This window comes from Leptodactylus fuscus, chromosome 4, assembly GCF_031893055.1.
Source record: "Leptodactylus fuscus isolate aLepFus1 chromosome 4, aLepFus1.hap2, whole genome shotgun sequence".
Taxonomy (NCBI): domain Eukaryota; kingdom Metazoa; phylum Chordata; class Amphibia; order Anura; family Leptodactylidae; genus Leptodactylus; species Leptodactylus fuscus.
Window position 1 is genome coordinate 62,145,787 of NC_134268.1, and position 20,972 is coordinate 62,166,758.

Genomic DNA, 20,972 nt, shown 5'->3' on the forward strand with positions numbered 1-20,972 from the left:
CTTCCGGACGGAACACATGAGCTAGTGTGAACCGGGCATTAGGATATTTTCCAAGTGGATTTGTCACCAAGTAATGCTCTAAATTCTACAGGAATGACTATCATAGACAGGTCCCAAAATAGGCGGATTGATCTGGGACATCCAAGAAATGACTAGAAAAGTGTGAAATGCATTCAGAGCCTTCCACGCAATATTACAAAATCTTACTGAACTGAATATACAGTATGTTATTTTTCCCCCGTACAGTAGATTTTAGTTTAGCTATTTACCAGGTTTCCTTTATATGACATTTCACAGATGACTTAATGATGTGCAATTTAAGGATTTAAAAAAAAGTCAGTTTCTATGTAAGAGCTGAATGCAACTTACTCAGAGAGGAAAAATGCCAACACAGTTCAGTGAAGCTGTCTGCCTGCCAGCCGCCTTTCGATGTGTGGCCTCACATTCGCTTCTCATTAACACATTGCCAGCTTTATCATATGGCAGCTTAGAGTGCAACTACACACTGGCCTGCTGTATAACACATTAATGAAATAATAATGCACCGTAAGTAACTAAATAGAACAACCTGCCATTAGTTACAGTTGGCCATACATATTAGGGGGCCTTCACACGGAGTAAACCCGCGTGTATTTTTGTAAAATGTCATTGAAGTCAATGGGAGTCTTATTTTTACACGTGTATTTTGCAAAAATACACGCGTGTTTACTCCGTGTGAAGGCTCCCTTAGATAGCTGTCAGCTGATAGCTTATCCCTCCTGACCTTCAATATGCATGTAGACGTTGCTGAGCATGCATGTGTTCTGAATGGAGAGAGTGGAAGAAGGCAAACATCGGTGGTGACTTATCTGAAACCAACATCTCCCAAGAGAGTTAAAGGGGTTCTCCAGGAACTGAGGCAAACAGCGGAATGGCTGGGGGAGGAATAAAATAATTTTAAAAAAAAAGCAAATTCATTGCTGCCATGTTGCCAGAAGCCCTGAAGCTCACATGACTGTAGAGACTGATCAGTGACCAGAGCAGTTGCTAGAGATGGATTAGTGTTGTCACTCACATACGTTAACATAATACCTGGACAACCAGTTTCAAAGGTGTTTTCTATACTTATTCCCAAAGGGTCAGCTGTGGACAAACCATGGGTTTCCAGGCTAGATCTGACCCCAAGTCATGTGATTGCGACCAGCAGGCCATCAAGTCCATCTCCCGTGTTAGATTACCTGTATTACGGGGGCTAGCTTTACCATTATAATGATGTATTCAGGTAACCCCCATAGTACAGGTAACTAGCTATGAATATAGGAGAGGAAGGAGGAGGCAATTGCTGGTTCCAATTACATGACTTGTGGTTCATTCGCAATAGAATACAGAGGAAGAAGGTATAGAAACTATCCCTGAAGAACTTTAAAGGGCCAATATACATACAGTAAAACTTCTCTAAGACATCCACCAAAGCTGCATCAAAAACTTTTCTTCTAGAGAGAAGGTCTTCTCAAGAATGATGTATGGAAAACTGAAAGAGTTGTTCTTTTCAAGAGGCTTCACTGTACTAGATGGTTAGATTGTCCTACTGAAATGGGACAGCTGAATCTGTACATTACTGGATGTTAATACCAAACAGTTATTGGGGTTTGTCTAGGAATTTGTCAAGGCCAAGGAAGGTGAAACATTGATAAAAAATGATAATTTATTCACCTGTCCCGAGCACTTGGGTGTCCGGCACAACTGTCAGTTCCAGCATGAGGCATGAAGTCTCCGCTGGAAGTCCTGTAACGCATTTAGGCCAATCAGAGGCCTCAGCAGTCACCGAAAATGAATTGGTGACCTCAGCAGTTACATATGGTGCCAGACTATGGGCGACAACTTTATGATGTGCGCAGGAGCATTCAGAGGCAGTCTCCTGTGTGAGTTTTCAAATCTCTTGACACCCCCTTTAAGCAGGAGAATGAAGTGGTCAATGATATTGAATTAAAAACAGTTACAGTAATAGATGGAAAATAGCTGATTGAATACGGATGTGAAAAAGCAATTGAAAGATGTCTGTGTGGTTCAGCCCTAAAGCTAGGCGTCCAAAGCAAAATAATGGCAGCTGTAACTTCTGTGAAAAGCAACATTGTGGCACAACTTTCTCTATAAATTAAAATATCCCAAGGTAAATGGAAACACTGAAGATGAAGTTTTACCATGATTTTGTATCAAAAAGAGCAAACTAGTGTCAAAGCACAACCTGAGCCTTAGGGTATATTCACAATTGCGCCAGATTTGTTGCAGAAATTTCAGCAGCCGTCTCATTGATCTGAATTGATATTGTCAAAATTCTTAAGCTTCCCAAGAAAACAAATGGAAACGATGCTGCTGGCTGTCACTATAGCTTACATGCACATGCAGGCTTTATGCACCAAAGCTCTAGTTCCTCTCTATGATGTGACCCGAGTCTTACAAAAGGACTAATGTCAAAGTCTGAATAAAAACCTTTAGAAAAATATTTTTAATTAGCTAATGACTAAACGTCAAAGGTTGCAACTTTTCTCTTCTTATGTTCCTTCATAGGACCAAAAAAGATGGAGAAAAAGTAAGAAAAGCAATGTTCGATACAATGGATACAAATAAAAGACTTTCAATTTGTATCCATCTTCAACAACTTCAATGTTGTGGTGCCTGATCCTAAGCTGGGACACTGTCTGCCTCTGACTGCAGCTCATACGTTTCTGCCTGACACCACATACTTGACATTAGAGAATCTAGCTGGCATATCAGGTACCAAAACTAACTGCATTGATTGCATGGGGATGGCAGAGACTGGAGAAAAAAATTGCAACTGCACCGGAATCAGTGGAGATACGCCTATTAAAGGATAAAGACTCGAGCTGGAGGTGGTGCAAGGTGCTCTTTAATCTTTGGCTCCCATTAATCCAGTGGGGTCCACAAATGCATATGGTTTTATCTGTTTTGAGAAGAGCGAATCAGACAGAATCAGCAAAGGAGGAGCAGCCGTCCCCCAGGAAGAAGTGAATGAGGGGAGGGGGAATTAGTAGTGACATTCTGTTTCAAGAAACGGGGAAAGGGATTGTCACTAGCTAATCAGAAAATGTCTCTGGGGTGGTCGCATGACTTAGTGATTAATTATATTATTTCGAAAGTAGGGATTAGTGTAAGGTTTGTAGATTAGTGTATAAGGAAAATGTTTTTGTACTGTGTTAGCCAGTGGGTAGGAAATATAAAAAAAAAAAAAAAAAACCTTGAAAGTCTTCAGTAGATGATACCTTTTTTTTTTTTTTTAATGGCTAACTCATAATGATGACAGATTATAAAGTTTCGAAGCTCTTTGGCTTCTTCAGATATAACTAAAAACAATTTCTGAAAGCTGCATATTTATGTACAACAGGACACATAGGGATAGGATTTTAGGAGGGAGGGGGGAAGGGGGAAGAGGCTTATTGGTATGTACACGTAAACAGTTCCCAGGTTCTTATCTTTATGGCTGTCTAAGTTCAGCAATTTCTGTAGGATGACATGAACCCATGTGAAAGATTCATTCCATTCTCCAGAGTGTTAAATAGGGTCATGCACTTGTACTCATAAATCCGTCTCTGTTTCCTTGATTTAAAATTCCTACTTAAAATGTAAATTTTCATGTCATTGATGATATTATGATCTTCATTGCAGAAATGTTTTGGTGCAGGAAGGTCCAGTCTTTGTTCTCTAATCGTATGGCGATGTGCGTTCATTCTCACTCTAAGCTTCTGACCGGTCTCTCCAATATACAGATTTTCAGTGGAACATTTGGTGCATATTATTAAATACACTACATTAGGTGTGTTACAGGTGAACGTACCTAGGATTTTATATTCCCTGTTAGAGTTTGGTATCTCTATCCTGTCAGTGGTCAGTATGTGAGGGCAGGTAGATTAGTGTAGAAAGACTGCTCCTGGTCTCTAGTGGAGACAGACTGCTCCTGGTCTCTTTCACAATCCACCAGTCCCTTGTCTCTGATAAACAATAATATGACACTGGGTTTTTTAAGGGATTTTGCCATTACAGATACTTTTCCCCTATCTCCTAAGTTAGATCGCTGTCAGACCCCAATCAGGAGTACGGAGACCAAAAATCCCCTAAATTCTTCCATGAGAACAAAGGGCCAGTGCATTTCTGCGACCAGTGTTCCTTTCACTTATATGGGGCTGTTGAATATCGTTGTCTCAAAAGCACCACAGAAGTGAATGGACTGCCATCCACACAAATGCACTGGTAGTACATTCACAGGGAGGATACAGAAGAACTTGCATTGGAGCCACATGCAGCCGTGGAAGTGGCATATTCTGTATTGTTAAAAAAAAAAAAAAAAAAAAAAAAAGGAAGAAGGAAAAAAAAAAAGTATTGCAGCATACACTTTTAACTTTATTTTTGTATAAGAATATCTTAATTTTACTATGCTTTTTCATACTACAAAAATACTGCTACTAAAGCCAAAAGAACACCATCTCTCCTCTGTCCAGACCAAACCAATGTAATGTGAACATAGGCTAATACAGTATAACAACGAATACAGGGGAACGGCTTCACAGTGAACAAACACACTTCGGGGGGGGAATTTACTAAATATAGTCATGCCAGGTTTCTGGTGCAAAAGTGGTGCCTTCTTGATGTACTGCTGTTTGCATTAAAAAAATGCACCAAAAATTGCAACACTTTCTCAATTTTCTAATGTGCTTGCCAGTCTTTGTAACACGTTTGTCACAGAGACCCAAAGTGAGGGAGCAGTGTGGAGTTAGTGACTATGCAGATATTGCCCTTGGTCAGATTTGAACCTAGGACCTCAGCGATGCTACGCAATAATATTAACCACTGAGTTACCAAGAGGTCAGAGCCTCTTAATAATTCTGGTGTATCTTACCCCAATGGGGAAATGAATTAAAACTGGTACTGGAAATACCAGTCTTAGTAAATCCTCCCCACTATCTTCTTTCAGTTAATGCTTTTTATTTTTTTTGCTGTGTCAACAGTTTACCAGATGGCAAATAACTTGAATTCTGGCTCCCCTTGGAGGATTATAAAGGTATTACCAGTCTCATCTGGTCTGAGCAATAGCAATACCGGAAACGCTACTAATGATTAACTAAATGATGGAGTACAGTAAGACGTAGAAGTAGGTGAAAGGTGGTGTACTGTACAATAGCTGAAATATATGTCCAAAATAAGACATGATTTTTTGACCCTATATACCAGATAACATTAAGGCAAACTTCTGATGGAACGAAGGATCCTTGTTTCCCTGATATGTTTAGGCAATATGGCACAAATTATACTCTAGTAAGGCGGATATTGGTCTACTGTACGTAGTGAGTTGTAGCGTTTTGGTACATAACTATTATTACACCTCATTCAGTATAGGAAGAGCCAGTGCGTGTATCAGACTTTGTGTTACACATTTCTCATACTGTAGGAATCATTTTCTTTGGAAAACTAAAGAATAGTGGCAGGATGCCAATGTCTACACTTCACAAATATTCTAGAAAAGGAGCCACCAAACTAATAGCAGCCAGGGGAATTAAACTACACTCCCTCAATATAAAGGAGAGGGCAGGATATAAAAACTGAGCTAGAAATCACAATTTCCTTCTATGATCTTGTGTTAGAAATTTTGTTTGCTTTCTGTTTTACAATTGTCTTTAATTTTTTCACTATCAGGGAATACCTAGTAAAATAATCACAGGGCAAGAAAGTTTCTCTTTAATGGCAGGGTCACATACTTTATAGGTATGCCATTTGCTCTAATGCCGAGTATTAAAGGCGTTGCCTCACAAAGACAACCCCTGTACATATACCTGGGTAGGGCATATGGACATCATAGAAGAGGTACCAAACGCAGGATCCCTCTGTATCTGTAGAACAGAGAGCTGTTTTGTAGGAGCATCATAAGTTCTGGTGGACTTGAGCAGACCACATATGACATGGTCTTCTACTTAAGTGAATAGCTGTCATGTAATACTACCTGCAAATAGCTTTCTAGCTAGGACATTGCCCCAAAAAATTAGAGGTTTGTTTGAGGTGCCAAGAGCAAAACCAAGCTGATCAACTCAGGGGTTGTATTCAGAAAAAGACTCTCTCATATGGGACCGTTCCTTTACTTAGTTAAATGCAGAATTTAAAAAAAATTAAACCTGTCAAAAGGATCATCATATATCTAGTGACCGGCGCTCTGATTGTAATAATGGGCTGTCCCTGAAAAAATACACCCTCCTGGGTGATCAGCTCTTCACCATGACTCCAGCTCTTGGCACCACAGCAGATTCTGCCAGGGAGAGCCATGGCCAGCCAGTGTGTTGCTACCAGAGACATGTAGAATTATATGGAAACCGTTTACATTGATATAATAGAAAAATGGACACGTAAATAAAGCCCAAGCCTGTTATTTAGTGTCCCCAGAAAAGATATCCTTAAACTAATTTTATGCAGAAAGATATTTGTTATTAGGCGATATTTGTATTATATGTAGAATATTCTTTTACTACTACTATACACAATAGTTCAGTAGCCCCATCTTCTTACTCTATACGCTGTATGTCATTAGATAATAGTCAGATGGAAAACTACAAACTACTGCTTATAAACTAAAAGTGACTTTGGTTTACTCAATCAGCTATAAGTAGTTTCTCATAATGTTTAATGGAACTGTGCTGCCCTCTGGTGTTACATTTACACACTACATTCTATTCACTTTTGCTACAAGGGTAAAAATGTTGCCCTAGAGCTATGGTGGCAAACCTATGGCACGTGTGAGAGCCCTCTCTGTGGGCAGCCATCTGTGGAACAGAATGTACTGTGTGGTAGCCACGGTGGAGCAGATTATACTGTGTGGGGCCCCACATTATTTATATCACGCAGTATCTGTTTTACAGCAGATGTGATATTAGTAAATTATTACAGTACTTTAATAACATTGTGCAGTCACTACAAAACAGATCCTGTGCGATGTAAAGTGTCAACATAATTGTTCAAAAGTACCAAATGCAAACTTATACCTTTCAGTACAAAAAGTTGTTTTGTATCATTGAAAGCTCTGTAAAGCACCATTCACACCACCGTATTTGACGGGTCTAAAATTGTCCGCAATTGTGGATTCGCACAGTATTAAGGTTAAATTGCGTGTTGGCACTTTGTGATAAAGTTGTGGGTTAGAGTTGCAATTTGAGCACTCGGTCTCTGAAAGGTTCAGTGAACAAATGACAAGTTATATTGAATCTTTTTGGAAACCGATAACTAGAGATGAGCGAACAGCGTTCGACCGAGTACATGTAAGATCGGATATCAGGCTGTTCGAGATGTTCGATTCCAGTTGAACACCACGTGGCAAACTGACTAAAAATTTGATTCCCCTCCCACCTTCCCAGGGCAGGGGAGGTGGGACAAGAACTACGACAACGGAGACATCGAAAAAAAAAAAATCGGAAAAAGTAATTGGCTGGCTAAATCAGGTGAGACCTCCAATTTATACGAATAGTGGATTTCATATCCGGGTCATATGAGACCGTGAACTATGTGACTGTGAGACAGGGATAGATGTATAGGCAGGGTTAGCTAGGGATTACCTTTATTTAGGTGGGAATGTTACTCACACAGCTCTTTGGGACTCTATCTGGTTCGGGATCCCTGTCAGCTTGCAATATGCGGGAGCTGACTTTTTCCCAAAGGAATGCATTAACCAGCGTTGATTGGCGGAATGCCATACAGAGTACAGCATTCGGCATTATGTCTTATACTCCAGTCACCTCTAGAGCTGCAGTCACTATTCTGCTGTTACAGTATGTCTTGTAATCAAGTCACATCTAGAGCTACAGTCACTATTCTGCTGTTACATCAAGTCTTATACTCCAGTCACAACCAGTTCTGCTACATCTGAGATGTAGCAGGGTTCAGCACACAGTCAGCTCTGCTGCATCTGAGGGTGTAGCAGAGCTCAGCGTGTCCTCAACGCTGCTACATCTGAGATCAGACCAAAATGGAGACTGCTGTGGACCGATCTTAGACTCCGCCTCCTCACAGACAAGCCTCCATCAGAACCAGAGTTGATTGGCCGAATGCTGTACTCTGTATGGCATTCGGCCAATCAACGCTAGTCAATGCATTCCTATGGGAAAAAGTCAGCTCCCGCATATCACAAGTTGACAGGGATACCGACGTAATACAGTGACTTGGGCATGTTAGATGCCCCCAGGCATGCTTCCCCTGCTGTCCCAGTTGCATTCCAGGGTGTTGGCATCATTTCCTGGGGTGTCATAGTGGACTTGGTGACCCTCCTGAGTCGAATAGTGGTTTCCCCCTTAACAAGTATTTATTCCCCATAGACTATAATGGGGTTCGATATTCGATCGAACAGTCGAGTATTGAGCGGCTACTCAAATCGAATTTCGAACATTTCACTGTTCGCTCATCTCTACTGATGACTTATCCTCAGGATAGGCCCTGAATATCAGATCAGTAAGGATCTAATACCCAGCACGTCCACAATCAGCTGTAACTTCTGCAACCTCTTTGTTGTCTACCAAGCATAGCAACATGCACTGTATTAACATCCTAGTCTCATCTAATATTAAAAATACAGAAGTTCATGATATGACTCATGTAAGTAACAACTGTATAAGAAACAAGCAACTCCTAGATTTTTCGTGAACAGTGAAAAAAGCAGAACTCACTTTCAGAGCTTCTACGTCACTGTGTCTCTTGGAGTAGGACACATCACTGGACACTGACTCAGAGTCTGAGATCTCCAGCTCACTTTCAGCCACATCCTTCACATTGCCCTCTTCATGATCACCCTCCAAGTCACTGTCATCTTGCCAGTCAGTAATCTGAGGGACATCACCTACAATAAAAACACAACAAGCACTGTAATAAAGAATTTAGTAATTTTATAAAAAGATTCTCTGTTGCAGATTCTGTTGTATTTCCCATCAAGAGCACAGGCCATTGTTGATAATGATAAGTCCCATTATTATTGGATGGGTCTGTCGGCAGCGCTGGTGCTCGTTGGTGATAAATCCAACACAGCCACGATAATGATTAGAACAGCCTTATAAGCTTTTGATAGATAGATAGATAGATAGATAGATAGATAGATGATAAAGATGTTGATCGCAAATACGGTATACAGTTTTTGTCTTCACACTAAGTGGCAGTCTACCACTGACAGCCAGTAAAGTATCTGGGAGCTGAAGAACTGAGGAGCCCTTTCTAACATATCTCTGAGCATAGGAGTCCTGGCTGTGAAAAGACATACAGCACACTGACGCTCTGCGGGCTGAATGTGGAATGCCAGAAAATACCAGGATAACATAAAAAGCAATGATTAAAGGGGTTGTCCAGGATCAGTATCATATTGGTCTGGTTCTGTCACCAGAAATAATGATGCAGCCACCAGAAGCCATATACTAAGGAGTGGGAGTGTGGGGCTGCAGTTTCAGACACCATAGCTACACTATGTGGACCAGAAGCTCCATACAGTGTAGGGACACTGTATTGATGTTGCCTGGGACTTCAACCCCACTTACATTCACATTCACTTGAATAGGAGCAGGGCTGCTTCTGTCTGTATACTTAGTATACGACTTATCAGATACTGACAATAGTCTGTGCACTTGATGAAAAATACAACAGCATCTGTAACAAAGGCCCCTATGATTAAGTTACTATAAGCTTAACACCTTCAGGATGGGTTCCTGAAACTGGGACACAGCTGATTTTACCAGGAAAATGGCAGGCGGCATATTCCATGGTGAAGAGCTAATTCAAATAAATGGCCATAAATCTAATCCAAGAACTGTATGAACCCTGTCAGAATACAGACACACTCAAAGTGCAGCTCTCCATTCAGGGCACATAGTCTTTCACCAATCTTACACCTGGAATAAAACCTTCCACTACCATAGATATATTTCATTATTAAACGTTTGTTTAGCATAACTATTAGAATCACATTTAATACTGTACAACCTTAATATAAAGGCGTGTATCAGGAGATTAGATTTCATTACTCTGTATCCGGAACAGAAGCTGCAGGTGTTATATAGAGAAGAAAGGTGAATTTCTGGCAAGACACTTACCAACACTTGATCTGTCATTAGAAGGAGAGATACTTAGGTCTTGTGATGTTATTGCACTTTGTGGGGATACATCTGAAATATTAGGTAGTGACATTGTCTGGTTACTGCCATCATTTGACCAGTCATTATCACTGGAGCTCCAAACTATATCAGCCGGATCTTTCAGACTTTCATCTGCTGAAGTTTCTGTAAGAACACAAAATATATGTTTAAAGGTTTCCTTCTCACTTCTGAATAGAAAAAAATAAAAGACAGGACTGATGTCAAATTATTTTTCATCATCATCAAAGAAAGTTGCAACTACAAAAAAAATGTACATTTTATTGCCCTCAAAGTATTTCCAATTTTTCTGTCTGTGTCATGGTTTGTTGTTTTGCTTTGCTGCCCTCTACTGGCCTAATGATGACAACACAGGTGGGCTTATCTATCCCAGCTCTTTACAACACTGATGGCGGAGTGATTAAGTTCTGTGAAGTTCTGTGCAACAATGGCTCTTTACAATGTCTTGTTTGTTCTCTGCATGCCCAAACATTAACAACCCCTGCTGGGAATTTCCAATTAACGGGTTTACCTAACTAAAACAGCCCCTTTCGATATCCATATTAGGGCATATGGATGTATTAGGTGGTCCCATCCAGTTGAATGGCCACTAATATCACTGTCGGGACTATTACAAGGAAACAGCCATTTCAAAGTGGAGTTGAAATGGGTATGTATGGACAGTCACTTAGATTATATTGTAACTGTAATAGTGTTTTAGAGGATGTATTACAGGGCGTTTGCAACAACAAAGAACCTAAAAATACTGAATATCTACAGTTTCATAAAAAATTTTGTTATAGTAGATTTTTAATCAGCAGGGGTCCAAGTTTTGAGCTCCCAAATCCATCTTCATTAAAGCTCACTGAGGGATCAGGTTGTAGCTGCTGCCTATATAAGTATATAGAAAGAGGAGGGGAAGAAGTAAACTGCTGCAGAGACAAAGATACATACAAAAGCTCCTACTGCTTATAGGTAATGGGTTATGCCCATCTTGGCAAATTGCTGCCGAGATAGGAATAATTATTCCTTGTCCCAAACCCTATGGCAACAGTTAAATAATGCTGCTCTACACTGTTCCTGTAACCCCTGTAGAGGAGAACGGGTGTTCGGAAAACAGCATAGTACAGGTGAACTACTCTGTTTCTGTAACTTCACAGTGTAGCTAGAAATGCTATGCTGTTTCCGTATCTCCCATCCTCCTATGGGGTTAAGGGAACAGTGTAAAGCATGACACAGCACATGACACAGTAGGTTCTGCCAGGGGGGTAGTTATTTCCATCTTAGCAGCAATTTTCTTTGTGTTTGACTATCCTTATAGAGGATCTATTATAATATATATATATATATATATATATATATATATATATATATATATATATATATATATATCATACTATAAAGCTACATTGCTGCCTTAAAATGTCTCCCAAGTAGCATCCCGAGGGAATACAATGGTTAGTCATTCAATGGTTAGGAATAATGTTATTACTCCTCATGTACATACACACCACAATGACGGCTTATTATGAAATGTCCCTAAGCAATTTTCCCTATATGAGAACACAACATTTCCACTACTGTATTATTAATTATAGATATATGCCAGCAGAATTTAGTTGCCACAAGAAGACACAACTTATTTTGTTATGCAACGACACTTCATAATGATATATGTCACCAGGGCCGGTGTTAGGGGGGAGGACAAACTGGGGCCCTGGGATCCGCAGCACCAGACATTTGTTCTGGTGACCCAGATTGGGGCAGCCGTAGCAAGTGTATCAGCGTGCTATGCACACCGATACTATGAACATCTATGCCAGCGCAGGGAGCAATAAAGTTCCTGTGCTGACATAGATTACTAAGGATGGGAAGGGGCGCGATGACATCACTACATCGTGCCCCATGAGCAAGGAGAGACCTCAGTGTCAGTGGTGGGAGTGTGGATAGGTGAGTAAAGGGTTTTATTAGTTTATAAACGATAAAAAAGCTAAATGGCTATGGCTAAAAAAAAATAAAAAAAACACGGGGGGCATATATTTATAATAGTTCCCTTACTACATTTACTATTAATAGTTTATAAATCTCTCCTTATATAATGTATTCCCCAGTTTTATTAATAATAGTCTCTCCTTATAAATAAATCTATCTATCTATATGGAGAGACTATTATTAATAAGACTGGGGGATCTATTATATAAGGAGGGATTTATAAAAAGGAACTATTACTAGTAAATCTAGTGGGGGAACTATTATTAATGGGGGGGAGTAATAGTTCCCTCAGCTTTTTTAATAATAGATCCTCTTTAGGGGGCGTTCACAGTACCGCCGCTGTCCAGCCATGGGTTTCAGTCTAAACCCTGGGGAAGCTGGAGAGGGGACGGCTTGCCGGCGGTCAATTTTAAAACCCATTAATTTGAATGGACACCGTTGTTTTTGCACAGACACAAAGTTGGACATGCAGGATTTTGTGTCTGTGCAAAACAAAATGGTTTCCAGGCGGAGAGGCCACATACGGACCCTTTAATATGCTTTTAACTTTGCCCAGGGTCCCATTTTGTCTAAAACCGGCTCTGTATGTCACTTACCTTCGTCAAATACAACTTGGTCTGCTAAGAGCTGAACGTTTCGAGATCTTCTTTCAGATGAACTGGATGGCTATTGAGGAAAATGGAGAGAAAGGTAAAAAAGAGAAAAATTGAACAAACATCGGCAATGTTTCAGGGCTATGGTGTCAAAATCAGAGTAGGGACCAATTGTGTGCTCAAAATAAAATGGTTTACCTTAAAGGGATTCTATCATTAGAATCCCATTTTTAGCTAAACCCACATCAGAATAGCCTTAAAAAAGGCTATTCTTCCCCACCTTTAGATGTCTTCTCCGGACCACCGTTCCTTAGACATCCCCGTTTTTGTTCAAATGCTAATTAGTTTTCTCACAGCACTGAGGGCGGTCACCAGTGTTGCGAGAAAACTATCCAGCACCACCTTCTTCTTGTTTGGCAACAGGAAAATGGTGGCGGACATGCGCAGTCAGCACTTTTTGAAGACGATGTGATGAGACAAGGAAGAAGAGGCGGAGGAGGTAAATGAAAAGAAGGTGGCACTGGATAGTCTTTTCGCAGCACTGGGGACCGCCTCCAATCCTGCGATAAAACTAATTAGCATATGGACAAAAACCAGGATATCTAAGGAACGGCAGTGCGCAAAAGACATCTAAAGCTGGGGGAAGGCCTGTCTTAAGGCTATTCCAACGTGGGTTTAGCTTAAAACAAGATTCTATTGATCAAATCCCTTTAATTATACCATTGTTTATATTGTATAATTAATCTCATGTTTAGTTTGTTACCTGTTTAACTTCATAGGAATTCAGTCTCTAGCTTTTTAATGAATTACTATAGGCTCATAATTGCGCTGGGGTTTCAGTTCTTTGGGACCGCTTGGAGACCCGAAAAACAGAAACCCAATTCACTTACAAAGCAGTTACCTGCAGGAAACCCAAGAACCCTATAGACTATAATGGGGTTCAATGGAGTTCCGTTCATTTTTAAAGTAAATTCAGAGACAGAATCCCAAATGGAAATTAAGTACTTGGAGGACTTTTTTTTTTTTTTTTTTTTTTTTTTTTTTTTTTTAACGGTTTCTGACTCATCAAGGCTGTCAGTCTTTCACAATATATCTGAGTCAGGGCAAGAATGGGGTTATGAAAAATAGAGGAGTCTGAGTTTTAATCAGCCAACTCCACAGAAGTGCAATATTCATCATGTCACGACTGCGGGTGACTATCTTACCATATTAAATCCTGGAAGATCTTCATTCAACACAAAAAAAACATCTTTAATTGCTGCATTACAAAATATTTTTTCATTCCTTTTAGCCATAATACACTGTGTGCCACTTTACACCTATGCACTGGCATACATTGGAGACTCAGATTGCCAGAAACTCCAAGTACTGTACACCTCCAATAGAAGACTCGAACATAATGTGAACAGAGCCATAAAATTGTGGTGCAAACCCTTGAAAAATAAAGACTGAAATAACAGTCATTGTTATTAATAACCATTTTATTCTATTGAAAATGTATCTACAATTATAAAACAATTTTTCATAAATAAATAGTTCAGGTGAATATAAAAACTTTGTCACATATTTTATTAAGTTACTTGAAAAGTCCACGGAGGGGGGAGTGGAATGAGTAAACTGACTGCTGGAAAGCCATCCCCGATGCAGTTTCTCTGAGTAATAAGATGGAGACACAGACGTCGGACAAGGGTGCAAGTGTGAACTTCCCCTTACTTTGACTGCTAAAGTACACTGTTAGTCCGGGAGTTCTTCTGACATTGCTGGATCCTCAAAATAGGCATCTATCACTGCCTAGTATGAGGCAATAAATCAACACCCTCCTCCACCCTCTACTCCTCTCCATAGACTAGGAGCACTGCAGATACCCTATATTCATCCAGGCTGAATTCCAAGTGGGGTGGGAAAAAAAAAAAAAAGGTCCTCAAGCTCAGGGAAGGGGCAGACAGACAACCAAAACACCCCCTCCCCTTCCTCAGCACCCAGCAACTACTGCACCCAAAAACTTCGACCATTTTAATTTTTGAAATTTTCCAGTAGCTGCTGCATTTCTCCCCCTCGGCTTATACTCGAGTCAATAAGTTTTCCCAAGTAAAATTAGGGGCCTCGGCTTATATTCAGGTCGGCTTATACTCGAGTATATACGGTATTTTAACAACAAATTTGGGCTTCTTTCTATGAAATCCTGCTTTTATTTATTCTTTCTCTTGCCTCACTATGTAGATCGTATTCCCTACTTTTCACTGTGTATACGGTCTAGGGATTTGTGTGTGTAATGAAGAGAAAATGGGAGAAAGGAGAAGAGGGTCACTCCAAACATTTACATCTCAGGCATTAAAAAATGTACAAACTTGTTTCTGGTGTTGTATGAAATAGGAGGATGCAGTTATACCTGTATTATTTCCATAGACATCACTGGTTAAAAATACAGGCAAGACTGGGATATTTATATAAAAGATGAGAATCTTTTCTTCCAGAAAATAGTTTTTTCATTTTATAGTGCTCATGATATGTTAAAGGGACCCCCCCCCCCTATTTTCCCTGCTTTACTTGTATCATACCTTTCTGTAGACAGCAACCCTTGGAGAACCATAAAGTGTTCACTTATTTCTTGATCACATAGTAGTCAAAATGAAATTGCCTACCTTTCTAACCTGATGTCCATCAAAACCTTCAGCACATCGCATCCATGATTTACTGAGAGACTGGGGCATCAAGTCAGACTTTGTTGAGGATTTTTTGCCACCATGAGCTCTCTCATCTGGAAAAACTGCATGTATTTTATCTGATGTTCGTTTCCCCTGTAAGATCAATATTAGGCTTTAGTTTACTTACAAAACATTTTAAGACAGTCAATACAGTAATAATAAATTGTAATAATAAATACAGTAATAAATAACTATGTCAACCATAAAAAATGTTACACGTGTCATCTCACATACACTACTGCTTTTTCTAATAAAGTTTCTCAAGAAAGCTTGTATCGTGAGGACATTGACAGCAGCGCCGCACCTCCCATGAGGCGACCTGAAGCGAGCGCTTCAGGCAGTGCTATGCCAGGGCCTCAGGGAGGGCGGCATTTTTGCTTCCCTAAGCCAGTCCAGGACAAGCTGTCCTGGACTGGCTTAGCACCGAGCGGGGGTTTGGGGAGGCCACTGGAGCAGCGCTGCTCCAGCAGCCTCCCCTCACGCTCAGGCAGAGAGCAGGCAGTCTCTGGGCCTGTTCTCTGCCGGACGAACGGTGCTAAGCCCTGCCCCCTCCACACGACCACGCCCCCTCCGCTCGGCCATGCCCCACCCCCCACCCCCGCTCGGCCACGCCCCCTCCTCCCGGGGTGGGGGGCGGCTTTCTGTAGTTCGCCTCGGGCGGCGAAAGGGGAAGGTTCACCCCTGATTGACAGTACTCATTCACTAGCACACTGAGCGCGACATTGATTAACTTCTAACTTGTCCAAACACTCAGTCAGACTTCTTGTGCAGTATATGGTGTCTGTCTATTAGCAAGAGATAATTGCTGTGGTGGACATTCCAACCCCCCAAAAGCCCCCCCCCCCCCTCAGATATTGTTGGTAGAATATCCACCCCAGGACATGCCCAATGATAAGTCTATGTCCTGAGTGGATAAATATACATACACCACCCAGGAATAATAGGGGATCAGTCAGTTACAGCACATTTTATGATCTGACAAACAGATAAGGAAGGCAGTGAGCCCAATTTAACAGCACAACAAAGGGAAGCCTCTTCACATTTGTCAATGAGTAAATTCTCTTGTTTACAAATGCCCTGCATTGCCTGATAACATTATGTTGCCTGGACTGAACACTCAATTGCCCCCCTGCTAATAGACCCTTATCGGATCATTCTCTTCTCAATGCGTTTCCCCCACGGAATATAAACTACCCTGGGTTCATCAGGAGAAAGATATAGGTGAGTATGATTGCCCCCTAAACAAAACAAAAAAAAAATGTGGTTAAAACCACAATTGCCGGCACCCTGATGGTGGGTGACGGTATCTGCAATGTTAAGCCTGGCTTAACATTGGCTTAACGTTGCAGATACCAGCACCCACCATCAGGTGCTGTGACTGACTGATCCCCTACTATCCCTGGGTGGTGTATGCATATTTATCCACTCAGGACATAGACTTAACATTGGGCTTATCCTGGGGTGGATATTCTACCAACAATATCTCAGGGGGGCTTTTGGGGGGTTGGAATGTCCACCACAGCAATTATCACTTGCTAATAGACAGACACCATATACTGCACAAGAAGTCTGACTGAGTGTTTGGACAAGTTAGAAGTTAATCAATGTAGCGCTCAGTGTGCTAGTGAATGAGTGCTGTCAATGTCCTCACGATACAAGCTTTCTTAAGAAACTTTATTAGAGAAAGTAGTAGTGTATGTGAGACGACACGTGTAACGTTTTTTACGATTAACACATATCTAGATTCAATTTGAGATTTTAATATTTATAGTCAATAAAAGTTGAGTTTTATCTTCACCAATTTATATTTGTCACAATTTTTGTTTGTTTGTTGAGCTCCTTATTACTAACACTCATTCCCCTCATGTTTAGCAATTACCTGATAATCACTATAGTGTGGTATGTGACTATGGAAGTCAGTGTGAACGTAGAGTCCCCTTTTAGGGCACATTGTTCAGATCCCTGACACATCATACATAGAATAGATAAAAACTTATATGATGAGTTGCTAAAAAAAATATATAAGTACAGTGGGGCAAAAAAGTATTTAGTCAGTCACCAATAGTGCAAGTTCCACCACTTAAAAAGATGAGAGACGTCTGTAATTTACATCATAGGTAGACCTCAACTATGAGAGACAAAATGAGAAAACAAATCCAGAAAATCACATTGTCTGATTTAGTAAGAATTTATTTGCAAATTATGGTGGAAAATAAGTATTTGGTCACCTACAAACAATCAAGATTTCTGGCTCTCACAGACCTGTAACTTCTTCTTTAAGAGTCTCCTCTTTCCTCCACTCATTACCTGTAGTAATGGCACCTGTTTAAACTTGTTATCAGTATAAAAAGACACCTGTGCACACCCTCAAACAGTCAGACTATAAACTCCACTATGGTGAAGACCAAAGAGCTGTCAAAGGACACCAGAAAGAAAATTTTAGCCCTGCACCAGACTGGGAAGACTGAATCTGCAATAGGCAACCAGCTTGGATTGAAGAAATCAACTGTGGGAGCAATAATTTGAAAATGGAAGACATACAAGACCACTGATAATCTCCCTCGATCTGGGGCTCCACGCAAAATCTCACCCCGTGGGGTCAAAATGATCACAAGAACGGTGAACAAAAATCCCAGAACCACGTGGGGGGACCTAGTGAATGAACTGCAGAGAGCTGGGACCAATGTAACAAAGCCTACCATCAGTAACACACTACGCCACCAGGGACTCAGATCCTGCAGTGCCAGACGTGTCCCACTGCTTAAGCCAGTACATGTCCGGGCCTGTCTGAAGTTTGCTAGAGAGCATTTGGATGATCCAGAAGAGTATTGGGAGAATGTCCTATGGTCTGATGAAACCAAACTGGAACTGTTTGGTAGAAACACAACTTTACGTGTTTGGAGGAAAAAGAATACTGAGTTGCATCCATCAAACACCATACCTACTGTAAAGCATGGGGGTGGAAACATCATGTTTTGGGGCTGTTTCTCTGCAAAGGGGCCAGGACGACTGATCCGGGTACATGAAAGAATGAATGGGGCCATGTATCGTGAGATTTTGAGTGCAAACCTCCTTCCATCAGCAAGGGCATTGAAGATGAAACGTGACTGGGTCTTTCAACATGACAATGATCCAAAGCACACTGCCAGGGCAACGAAGGAGTGGCTTTGTAAGAAGCATTTCAAGGTCCTGGAGTGGCCTAGCCAGTCTCCAGATCTCAACCCTATAGAAAACCTTTGGAGGGAGTTGAAAGTCCGTGTTGCCAAGCGACAGCCCCAAAACATCACTGCTCTAGAGGAGATCTGCATGGAGGAATGGGCCAACATACCAACAACAGTGTGTGCCAACCTTGTGAAGACTTACAGAAAACGTTTGACCTCTGTCATTGCCAACAAAGGATATATAACAAAGTATTGAGATGAAATTTTGTTACTGACCAAATACTTATTTTCCACCATAATTTGCAAATAAATTCTTACAAAATCAGACAATGTGATTTTCTGGATTTGTTTTCTCATTTTGTCTCTCATAGTTGAGGTCTACCTATGATGTAAATGACAGACGCCTCTCATCTTTTTAAGTGGTGGAACTTGCACTATTGGTGACTGACTAAATACTTTTTTGCCCCACTGTATGTATGTATGTATGGATAAACATCAGTATTGCATAAGTATTTCAAAAGCTGGTGAATATTTTCCCGTTGAGGCATTTGATCATTAAAAGGTACAAAACGCACCATTGCTTTGAGTGCTGATCCCCTGGGAAATCAACAATGCATTACCTACCTATTCATGCGATTTACATAAATCTCAGAAATTAGAATTTAGTATTATCAAGCAAAACACTAGAAATTCAAGAGATGTTACATCACAAGAGATATTGGCTGTACTCCAAAGAACTCTGCAACAATAAATCTCCTATGGTCTCCTTCAGGAAATATGTGACTCACATGTGCTCTACATGGTGCGAAAACAGTAAAAACTAACCCAAAATGGTTTGGATTTAAAGAGGTTATTAAAATTCACAATGACAGCACCAGGCAAATATGCTTACAGAGTCCATAAGGAAATCGTAACGTAAATCTTTCTAAAATACTGTAGAAATTACTGAGTAAATAAAAATTCTCCATGTTTTTTTTTTTTTTTTTTCTTACATTAACTTTTTTCTGTGGCAGTAAGAATGGCAGGCTTCCATGCCACGCATCTCCACATAAAGACTGACACTTTGGGGCTCAGTTACTGTGGTTCCCAAACTCCCACTTTTCATTACCACTAGTAATGGGAAATGTTGTGGACGGATTCCTTACAATGGTGATATCCTATTAGGGTATATTCACAGAGGTTTTTGCCAGCATATTTTGACGCGGAATCCGCCTCAAAATCCCCAGCAAAAATGGCTCTCGTTGACTCTACAACAACTCCCATTGCACTACATCAGCATCCCGTCACGGTTAGTTGTATGGATGTTTGCACTGCGGAAACCATTTTCCGCCATGTGAACATACCCTTACAGTACCACACTGGTATTCACTGAGCCCTTTAAAACAAACCTTTATTTCCCAAATATTAGTAAAGGCAACTACATGACTAGTTGCTGGATTTTATACTGTGGCTAAAGGATTGAATGAAAGAGCTGAACTCAATGATTGAGCTGGGGCCCAAGATTTTGCTCCATATAAAATAGTGAATTTTCTGTACATTTTTCTGCTGGTAATCAGGTGTCCTACAACACATGGACTGGGCTACCGCTAAGGGTAAGTTCACACAGGGATTTTAGGCGAATCCGCCTGAAAGAATGAGCATGTCGCTTCTTTTTTATTTCAATGGGAGCAATCTTTTTGGTCAGGATTTTGAGGTGGATACGGCCTCAAAATCCTGACCAAAAAACCCTGTGTGAACTTATCCTAAGAGACTGGTCTTGGTGACTTCGATGTGTAGGTTCCGAATCTTATGATCCCGCTTATTATCAGTAAAGTATATAGCAGCAACAAACTTTCCTGGAGTATTTATAACATTAAATCTCTCATCTTATGCCCGATTCACACTTGCTGATGTGTTCCGTCCGTAAGGGTCCGCATGAGGACCCCTACAGACGAAACACAAGCACAACTGCAAGTGCTGTGCAGTTCAAGCGCACGGGCCCCATAGACTATAATGGGATCCGTGGGCTTGCTGCACACTGCCCACACGAATCGTTCTATGGGGCCTGTGCGCTTGAACTGCACAGCGCTTACATTCCATCCGAGAGGGTCCTCATGCAGACTCCTTCCGGACGGAACACATCAGCATGTGTGAACCAGCCCTTATATACCTAGATTTGTGTGACATAGGCTTGGTTCACACATGCTTATTAGAGATAAGAGAGTACTGTTCGGATCAGCCGATTCGAACAGCACGCTCACATAGAAATGAATGGACGTAGCCGGCACGCGGGGGGTTAAGCGGCCAGCCGCCGTCGAAGCGGAAGTACCAGGTGCATCCATTCATTTCTATGGTGCGTGCTGTTCGGATCGGCTGATCCGAACAGTACTCGCTCATCTCTAATGC

At 41.0% G+C, this 20,972-nt stretch overlaps 1 protein-coding gene across 1 annotated transcript in view; it reads right to left on the reverse strand.

Annotated features, from left to right (window-relative positions):
• SPIDR (scaffold protein involved in DNA repair) overlaps positions 1 to 20,972 on the reverse strand; it is a 304,656-nt gene that overhangs the window by 279,309 nt on the left and 4,375 nt on the right. The window contains exons 2-5 of the mRNA XM_075270511.1: positions 15,364 to 15,519; positions 12,725 to 12,794; positions 10,098 to 10,283; positions 8,691 to 8,860 (exon numbers count right to left, since the gene is read on the reverse strand). Of these exons, the coding sequence (XP_075126612.1) occupies positions 8,691 to 8,860; positions 10,098 to 10,283; positions 12,725 to 12,794; positions 15,364 to 15,519 (582 nt within the window). The remainder of the gene's footprint in view (positions 1 to 8,690; positions 8,861 to 10,097; positions 10,284 to 12,724; positions 12,795 to 15,363; positions 15,520 to 20,972) is intronic.